A 10,450-nucleotide genomic window follows, 5' to 3' on the forward strand; every position below is an offset into this window, starting at 1 on the left:
CTTCTAAAGTAGAGAGTGGTGAATTTGTAGGATTTGCACATTTAAGGGCTGGCTCTGACGAGGTGGAATTATCCAGGACTGCTAAATATGCTACCATTTTTCTGCTGAGGCCATGGCCATAGAATGTTCATTAAATAGTATTCTAAATCGTAATATTACTAAGGCGTGCATTTTCAATGACTCTAAAAGTGTGTTAATGGCTCTGACTAACTCTTCGAGTCCGGAGAAGCAGGCATCTGTGATCCTCAATATCAGAGAAAAACTATGGAAATTAGAGGAGTTGGGTAGTAGCGTTAAATTGTTTTGGATCCCTGCGCACAAAGGAATTGAGGGGAATGAAAGAGTTGATGACGCTGCTAAACGAAGTATTCGGGTTGGACGTGATTCACAGATTTTGCTACCGGCATCTGACTTTAAAAGCCTCTGGAAGCTTAACCTTCGGAAAGACTTTGAGCTTTGGTGCACTGAAGTTGATAAAGAAAAGGGAAAGAAATACTTTCAACTTTATTATAAGGAGGGCGCGGCTCCCTGGTTCGTTAACTTTAAATTTAGGAGAAAAAGTATAGTTTCAATAAATAGACTACGAGTTCGCATACGTCATTAAATGAAAGTTTATATCGTTTCAATATTGTCCAGTCCAATTTGTGTGAGTGTGGATAAGCTCCAGATGAGCCAAACCATGTGTTCTGGCAGTGTGAGAAGTGGGAAAAGAAAAGAAGGCTCATGATTAGAGATTTAATACGTAATAAGCAGTATCCTCCTTACCACATCGACTGTATGTTGAGTGTCATGAATGTTAATGTTATTATAAGTATAGCAAGATTTATTAACTCCATTGATGTAAAGATTTGAGTAGTTTATCATAAGATCAAAGTTAATATGTTAAAAAGAGAAAAAGATAAGTTAAGGCAATAAATTAATTGAAAGTTTAATTTTCTGTTGGGTGGAGTGTAATCCAAAGAATTCATTATATTATGTTTGACCAGTTTGTTATGATCTCGTTTGTAATATTCATGAGTGTAGTACAATTTAAAGCTAAAGTCTTATTTGAATTTGAATTTAAATGTCAGATATTGTGCAATTGCACCTTCTATGGAGGGGCGCTAGTTGTGCCTTATGAAAGTTCTATAGCTTAAGATATATAGTTTCTATTTCACAAGTTCAATAATAATTGTAAGAAAAGTTTATATTTTTGTACTCTAGGAATAAGCTTGTTTGTACTTTACATATCAATCTGTGTATTCAGGCTGAATGAACTGTTCTTTTGGAACTTCTGTTCTAGCCATTTCTCTTTTTTTCAAATTAAAACGATAAATACTCTGTTACATACAGTATATTATTATTTAGTGAGAAAGTTCCTGCGTATCCTAATTCAAAAAAGGTTTTGGTGTAGCTATTTTTCATTGTAATTATTTACTCCATCATATTAATCTTATCCAATTTTAATTTTTTTTGTATGTAATTATGAATGGATTCATTTTTTATTATTAATTGTTTTTTATTTTTCAATGATTAATTTATAAAAATTTGTTTCTTCTTAATTCAATAAATAAATCATGAAACTTGAAAAGAACTGCATGTAAGTCAAACACAACAAGAGAAGCTCAAATGACTAGCCTCATCACTGGATATCATAGATCCTAAGAACTATAATTCTTAATTTATATGAGAATTTACCGTATATATTTTGATCTGAAATGTATTCTAGTATATTTAAATAAAATTGAATATATGAGAATATATTCGCGAATATAATTGATCAGCCAATTCTTACATACACAAAATTGAATTGCAATGCAAACTTAAAAACATATTCCAAGATATTAAACAGTTTGTGAATAATAACCCGTGTGGAAATATTTTTTCTGATATATTCTAAAAAATTCGGAAAAAAAGTTCTGAAAGGTTCTGAAATGTTCAATATTTGTTCTGAAGAACTCGGAAAAGTACTCTGAAACGTTGTCGTAATTGGAACATACTTTTTCAGAAAGATTCAGAGTCAATCAGAAGGAAAAATTTAGAAATATGGAGTTTTCAGAGTAATTCTGAATAAATAAACGATAATCAGGAAAATAAAAAGTGAAATTTTTGAGATTTTCAAAGAGTTTCAGAGTAAATCAAAATTAAATATAGAATTTAAATTTTAACATTTCAGGATATTTCAGAAACAATCAATATAAAATATGGACTTCAAATTTTTACATTTCAGAATATTTCAGAGACAATTAATATAAAATATGGACTTTAAATATTTACATTTCAGAATATTTCAGGATATTTCAGAAACAATAAATATAAAATATGGACTTTAAATTCTTACATTTCAGAATATTTCAGAAAAAATCAGAAATGTGGAGTAATTTTCGGAATAAGTTGAAAAAAAATTGAAATTAATCTGAGATAGTTGCATTCATCAAAGAAACATATTTATTGCAAAATTATAAAATTATAAAGTATCTTATGAATATAATACAATAGAGTTACAATAGGAATTAAAAATGAAACCAAAATCTTATATACTTCATAAATAAATTAAATGAATGATTTTCGATAATTTAAATAGCCAAAATGTCCTAGATTCCAACGTTTTCATCATAGTCCTGTCATCATAAAGAATTTACATTTTTTAATGTTTTCATCATAATGACAAAACTATGTTTAAAAGAATAGGCATCTTGGACATTTCGCCTATTGAAGTATTAAAAATCATTAAATCAATTATAAAGTAAATTATTGCTAAACTTTATAGAGAAATGAACATTGATCATTAAAACTCTCAGTCTATGCAAATCATTTAAATCTCTCTATGCTGTACATTATTTGTAAGAACAAAAAAATTACATTAAATAAAACAGAATAACTTTTTTATAAAACTTTTCGTAATAAAAAATATTTATAGCTATATCTATGATTAGAAGAAACCACTAGTGATGGTTTTACAATATCGGGGTAACCATATTGCAAATACTGATTAATGTTCAACTTAACATAACATCAGTCATTACCTTAAAGAGGTAGGTTTATCAATCATTTATCTCAAGAAATATTCAATAGAAATTAAATGAAAAAAAAAATGTTAATCTCTTGTACTCTTTGGACGAATTGAATTGATGATTTTCGATAATTCAAATAGCCAAAATGTCCTAGATTCCAACGTTTTCATCATAGTCCTGTCATCATAAAGAATTTACATTTTTAATGTTTTCATCATAATGGCAAAACTATAATGAAAGAATAAGCATCTTGGACATTTCGCTTATTGAGTTATTTAAAATCATCAATTGAATTTACGCATTAGTATAATTATTTTCATCAGAATCGTTTTCATTGTTCCTACCCTTACGTTTTTTTTTGGCTATCGTCTTTCTGGCGCCTCCAATGGCTCGTCCCAGGTAAGCATTTACTTCCTTCATTTCAACAGTTTGTGTCATTTTATCGCGGTGTCTAAGATACCTCTCAAACTGATTTATTACAACTAACTTTTTATTTTCTTCGAGAAGTGGACGGTTCTCTCTCCCCTCTATGTGAGCGACAGATCTATTAGCCAATTGTTCTTGCCCCCAGAGGGCATAAGCTAATTTTGTAACGAAGAGACTTGGTTTAACTTGACTTTTTGATTTATTATAAGCAACTTCTCTAATCCACTCGCCCTCTCCCAAGTAAATAAGATCGGATCTTTTCGTTCCTACAGTGAGATTCGCCTCATTATTCAAATTCAAGTTGTTCGGTAAAAGTAATCTCAGTGGTGGTGCTTCTATGGTTGAGGCTGAGTTATCTATTTCAACCACCTGAAAAATCAACAATTAAATGATTTTAAAATATCAACTGTAGGGAGAGGTTTCAAGACGACAGTTTATTGGCTCTACAGAATTTTCTTTTATATATATGGCTGTAACCCGACAATTTCTGTAAGTAATATAGTTTATGTATTTGTGCATCATGTAATTGTTTTTGCAAAACTAGCCAAGTTTAACAATTATTGTAAAAAACATCTAATCAAACCATACTAACAGTATAAATGTTTTTAAGGACCTTATGTCTTTTGCATTATAAAAAAAAAGGATAGTTGAAAAAAGTTTCGGTCAAACTATTTTGTGTATTAAACATTTCTAAAATTAGAGGAATATTAAATAATGGCTACTCACATCTTCAGTGTCTGCACTTGTACTAGCTCGGGCTTTTTCGTGGGCATCTATAATGGCCTCAGCCATCTTCCGTTTTACTGCTTTTTTTTTTGTCTCAAGCTTCTGTAAGGCATTATGTATATATATTACTGTCATAATCAAAGTTGTAATGGTTGTAAAATTTGTAAATAAAAATAAATAAATTATATAATTTTGCTATATTTTCAATTTGGTAAGGAAAGCTGTCGTTGAATAGATTTTAATAAATATTATTAAATTATCACTTTATCAATAAATGAGACATAAAAAAATATTGTTAGTTATCCATTGTAAAAGACTAAAAAGACACAAATTTTTATCTCTTAAAATAAATAAAGGTGATTATGAGGAGAAAATTGTAATAGTAAAGTAAGCTATTGAAGATTTATGTTAGTGGAAATTAAGTGCAAGTATTAGATCAAATTCAACAAGAACTTATCACTACTTTTCAGTAATTTCTTCTGATACTTTATTATCAGGGTGAAGTTGTTATTGTAATGGCTCCGTACCTTTCCGCTTTTGGAATTAGCAAGTAAAGTATAGACAGTAATAATAATAGACGTAAAACATTATATTTAAGATTTCCGGATTTCTATACTCTTCACCTTTTGCTGTAATTCTTAATACATAAACGCAAATAATTAATGATCAAACTACAGGTGTATTAAAAGCAGAAACAAAATTTGACGGACTCATTCGATCTCACAATCATCATGAAAACAACTATAGCTCTACTCAAAAACTGTACTATCCACTCTACTGAATCATAATAACTATTCAAAGCTATGAGTGTAATTAAGACCCATAAATAACTGTCATAACATTGAACTCATTGAAAAACTTCTATTTCAAAAGGATTACCGAAATTATTTTTTACGTAATAATAAAAATGCTGAATTTCAATAAATTAAAAGTCTTTTTTATTGAAACAATAAACAAGTTTCATATTTAAAAAATGATGAATATATTTACCTTTCTTTGTACCTTAATCACTTCCTCTTCGTCTTTATCACTTTTACCGTCATCATCGTTTTTGACGTTTCATCAGTTTCATCATCTGTATCCATAATATCTTCAATTTTATCGGAGTCGTTTATTTTCGGATCAGGTATTCTTTTTTCTGCAATTATATTCTCCAATTCCTCTTGTGTTTCTTAAAAAAAATGTATATGTATATAAATTGATACTAAGTAGTTGGATATAATTAGATAGAATTATATTGTTCTTCAATAATTTAAAATTATTTATAGAAAACGAACAGTTTCTATTCAAAAACATACAAAAGTAATAGTAAATCATGTGACTAAGAAGAAATTTACACCTTTTATTTATTGTACTTATTTATTCAAAGTACAATATGATAAATTATTTTCGTTGGTGGAATAAAAAATACGTTCTCGTGCAAATTAACATTATAATTATAATGCATAAGCAAATGAAATTGAATATGTTTAAAAATAAATCATTTTATTACGGCAGTAGTTAAAAGTATGTATATACTTCAATCCATTAATAGAAGAAAAGTATAGGGCAGTTATACTAAGGCAGACACTGCTTTATTAACTGTTAAGAAATATTTAATGACGATAAAATTGACAATTAGATATTTAAATCTACTAATGCGTTCATAACCAATGCTTTTTTACTATTTTAAAATATTTCTTATCAGTTGAAGAGCATTTATTTTCACTAGTAATAAATCATTTCTTAAGAGTAATAAATCTCTTCCATCTGTGTATATCACAAATATCACCCGAGTCAGAATTTTACTCTTATTTTGCCGCTGAACCTCCTGAAGTCAGGAGCATCAGCGGGAAAAAATTATTTTTTCGTATAAGAAAAATAATATAAAATATTTTTATATTTTGCCGCTAAACCCCCTTCATAATTCCCGATTCAGGGGCTTCAGCGGCATAATATTTTTAAAAAATTCAGGGGCTTCAGCGGCAAAAATAATTTCAAGGGGTTTAACGTAAAAAAAAATTCAGGGGGTTCAGTGGGATTTTTTCATTCAGGGGGTCTAGCAGGAAGTAGAGAAAAATCGTTGGTGTTCCCGGCGGTCACCCATCCAAGTTCTGTACACGAGAAATTTTGCTTAACATCGAGAGATCGAGTACAGGTTCCTGCATCCACTGCGCTGTGTCGAATTTATAAATTTTTTTTTTTTTTCTACTTATTTAAATTCACAATAATGAATATTATAAATGAAATACTATTAATATTCGGGTTTTATATTATTTTTCTTATACGAAAAAATAATTTTTTCCCGCTGATGCTTCTGACTTCAGGAGGTTCAGCGGCAAAATAAGAGTAAAATTCAGACTCGGGCAGTGTTATCTAATATCTTAATTATCATATTCGAATTTATCATCAAGTTCTTTCGACTATTTCTCAAATGTGTTTGTTAGTTGGCAATGGGGACGACGCGTTCGTAATGGGGATGCGTTCGTGATGGGGGCGTGTTGTTCATACGATATTTTAGAGTCGTATAGCATGGTTTTAGGTAGAAGATCGACCATACTCGAATTGTAGGTTGTCGGTTTAGGTGTTACTCATTTTTGTTTAAAAAACGAATTATTGTTAATTATTTATACCATACATAAATTTTATTATCACATTTGTATACATTAAGAACAAATTATTATTTTTTTTTTAATTAATTTGTTACATAAAAATATATAAACTATATTTGAATCATGGAAGGAAAAGGTTATGAAAGATATTTGGATCCACACAACAATGAACCGATGCCACGGACGACAGCTTTTCGATTAAAAAAACAGATGGAATCTTCTGAACAAGAACAATCTTTATTGAACGTAAGTAACATACGTTAAATATACGATTAAAATATAATCCATATACGTTACGCGACATAAATGCTGTCTCAGTTCGGTATAAGAAAGTATAGGGAATCTCATGTATAACCTAAAAAAAAAACTTAAATCGGACGGCATTCATGTCGCGTGGTGAATCGCACATGTGCGAGCAATCGTAGGTTTAAATCCTCGACTGGAGATAACTTTATTAGATGAAAGATGTTTTCTTCCGAGATCGCTAATCTGTCGTTAGTTATAATTAAATGATTCATTGTGAATACACTGCAAACTCAAATGTATGAGATTTAACCGAAATATGTGTGTAAATGCTTGGAAACAGATTTCACAAACATAAAAACGAATGAAACATGCACACACGCTATTTTTAGGAATTTCAGAAGTAAAGTGTGTGAATTTCAGTCGTAATCGATTTTATTTCAAAACCAATGTTTTCAAGCTTATAAAGGGTGACTAACATTTATAAGCACAATTCGCATGAACTCTTTTTTTAAAATAAGCTATTTTTTACCTTTTTTTTAATTACATATCACGAGGAAATATATCGGAAACCGAATATACATACATCTTGTGTAAGATTTTTAGAGAATTTATCGAAAAATACAATGAGTTCAGTTCGAACTGTTTACGATGAATAGTTTTCAAAATATGAATTGTTTAATCGGAACTCGTGTGACTGTATAATAAACAAATTACTCTAACTTTTGGGCAAATTAACTTTTTTTAAGTATTTCTTTCTTTCAATAAAAGCTGTGACTATCTGTAATACATAAACAGAATGGACATCAGTTAAGGAAGTACTGGAGGTACAGAAAAAATCAAAACTTTTATCGACAGTGGATATCTAAAGTAGGGTTAAGTAAAATATGAATTATACTTTTTCTGGGACTGTATAAAATTTTTAAAAACAGTAAAAATGTCATTTATATTAAACTTGAATCATTTTTTTCTTCATAAATTAGTTATTTTGACTATAAAGTATCGAAAGAAATCATCAAAATATTTAAAACAACAAATTTTTTCATTTTTCACATGATGGCTGAGCTATTTTATAGATTTAGTATATTTTAATTAAATTTGTTTATATTAATAAGGAACCTATTAAATGTTTTTTTCTCAAAAACATGGCATAAATATTCCAATTTATATGTGACGACATTTTAAGTTATCTCCCACTTCTTTTAATATGTTAAAAGTGAAAAAAAGAATGACATGTGACGTTTTTCGTACTCTACCAATGTTAAATTATGGATTTTCATTAATTTTTTCTCGAAAACTACGAACCTTAGTAATTTGACCTTGAGAACCTTTTTTGTGTGTCTTATATCAAACTTATCTATGGTGTAAAAGTTAATATTCATCATTTGTGATTACCTCCCATACCTCCTTAAGTTGCTTAAATTTGGAAAATAAAAGATCAATTTATTCAATGAATTGAACAAAATTAAATAATGAGTAATAAAATGAAATTAAAGAGTTTTCAAAGCGTATTGACTAGACCATTAGACACTTTTTCGATATCTTTGAAAATTTTTTTAAATATCTCAAAAAATATCATTCAGATGATCTGAAAGACAATAATCAGTCAGATGTAGGACTCGATTTCGAAACCAGAAAGTCGCGACTTAGAAAACTTAACGAGAGAGGATTCCTTTTAACTTTATCGAAAAAATATCTGAAAGGAAAGGTATCACACATGTATAATCATCTTCGATTTGCAGTGTAGAACTTAAAAAAAAATAATAATATACTTTTAATAAAAAAAATTAATTTTGTGGAATATTTTACATCGGATAAACTGTTCACAATAGGATGAAAATATTCTGATCAGTGTCGCTATGTGTTTCATAACAAAACTTGTTTTTTGTCAATCTTTCAAAATTAATTATGACATTCAATTTTTTAGTTAAATGAAAGGGAAAATCTTTCTACTACTAAACATTCTTCTTCTGATGATGAATATTCAAATCGAACTGACGATAACATGGAGAGAATGTCTATATCGCCACCAATTGGAGAAAAAGTTATCAACAATCACTGTGGGTGGCATCAATTTGACTTTATAGACAGTGACAGCGAAGATGAAACAATCAACGATACAGATGTTTGGTTCGATGTAAGAAATTAAGAAAATGAAAAAATTAGCTGTACCAAAATTTCTTTAAAAGTTTTTTACCAAATAGTTAAAATTCTTAATTAGTAATGAATAGCAACGGGACTACTAGCAGTACATAAATAATATATAATAATTGGTTTGCACATAAATCATTAATAATATATTGTTAACCAAGTAAACAAAATGGGTTTTTTTATCTGAGTGTATAATTGCTACCCGAGCTGTATGCGAGGGTAGCAAACACCCGAATAAAGACGTCCTGTTACGTTCCTCTAGTTAACATATGAAATTTTTTTATATTGTCGCCAAAATTGATCATTTTTCTTAGTTTCAAGGTTAGAAGGGTTTTTCTCCCTAAAAAAGACAACGCCCGTCTGTGCATAAGCACAAACGATTTCTTGTCCTTTTGTAAGGAAAGAAATCCATTGTTTTCTTACCTAGAAACAGGAAAAAAGGTTAAATTTTCGTCGAAGATATGAGAAGCAAATAACCTCTGTGACTATCAAAAAACTTTAACGAAAATTTGGTTGATAAATCTCTTTTTATTTGTCTTTAAATGTATATGGTGAATGATGGAATCAGATATTTGGGATTTATATATACATTGTACTTTTACACCCAAATTATCAGATGAAGTCTTTCATTTATTTAGCAGTAATCGTTGAAATTGATAAAGTGTTTTCAACGTAATTAAAATTCCTTTTATTTTCAGGCTGAAGATAATTCAAATCTGCCGAAGATGATGAGTCAATGAATAACGACATAGTAAGACCATTAGAAAACTAATATTATTTAATAGGTATTTTGAAGAAATATAGTTGTAATATTTTTGATTAACACTCTTTTAGCATAATGACGACGAAGCAACTTTTCTGTTAAGCCAAAGGTTATGTGAATGTACTAATACTACGAGAGGAGAAGCTGTTATGATGGTACTTTTATTAGGTGCTCAACACTCACTTACATGGACTGCAATAATTGACATTCTTTCAATGATTAATACCTTGTTTGGAACAAATGTTGTACCAGCATCAAAATATAAATTATTGAAGAATTTGTCAGTACCGGACGATGCAGTAAAATATCATCTATATTGTCCTGAGTGTCAACAATATATTGAAGAACGTGCAGATTTGAAAATAGCAACACCATTATCATGTACGAATTGCGAAGAGACGATCCCCAAATCAAAAATATCTTTCTTCTTAACATTAAATTTTCGAGCGCAGCTTCAACATTGTTGGAAAATACTGAAATACAGAAATTTTTCGAATCTGAACGAAATCGACAAAATAGAGGAGTACTGGAAGATATTTATGATGGTCATGTTTACC

At 29.2% G+C, this 10,450-nt stretch overlaps 1 protein-coding gene across 1 annotated transcript; it reads right to left on the reverse strand.

Moving 5' to 3' along the window:
* Positions 1-3,308: 3,308 nt before the first annotated feature.
* Positions 3,309-5,191, reverse strand: LOC118064497 (uncharacterized; the record flags this gene model as incomplete). Its single annotated transcript, XM_035079138.1, has 3 exons — positions 5,136-5,191; positions 4,146-4,247; positions 3,309-3,788 (listed from the first exon to the last, which is right to left on the reverse strand). Coding segments are annotated over exons 2-3 (546 nt in total), but the record flags the coding sequence as incomplete, so codon positions are not given.
* Between the last annotated feature and the right edge of the window lie 5,259 nt (positions 5,192-10,450).

Source organism: Chelonus insularis, unplaced genomic scaffold, assembly GCF_013357705.1.
Source record: "Chelonus insularis isolate UGA/USDA-ARS -01 unplaced genomic scaffold, ASM1335770v1 contig_216_pilon, whole genome shotgun sequence".
In the NCBI taxonomy this organism is placed as follows: domain Eukaryota; kingdom Metazoa; phylum Arthropoda; class Insecta; order Hymenoptera; family Braconidae; genus Chelonus; species Chelonus insularis.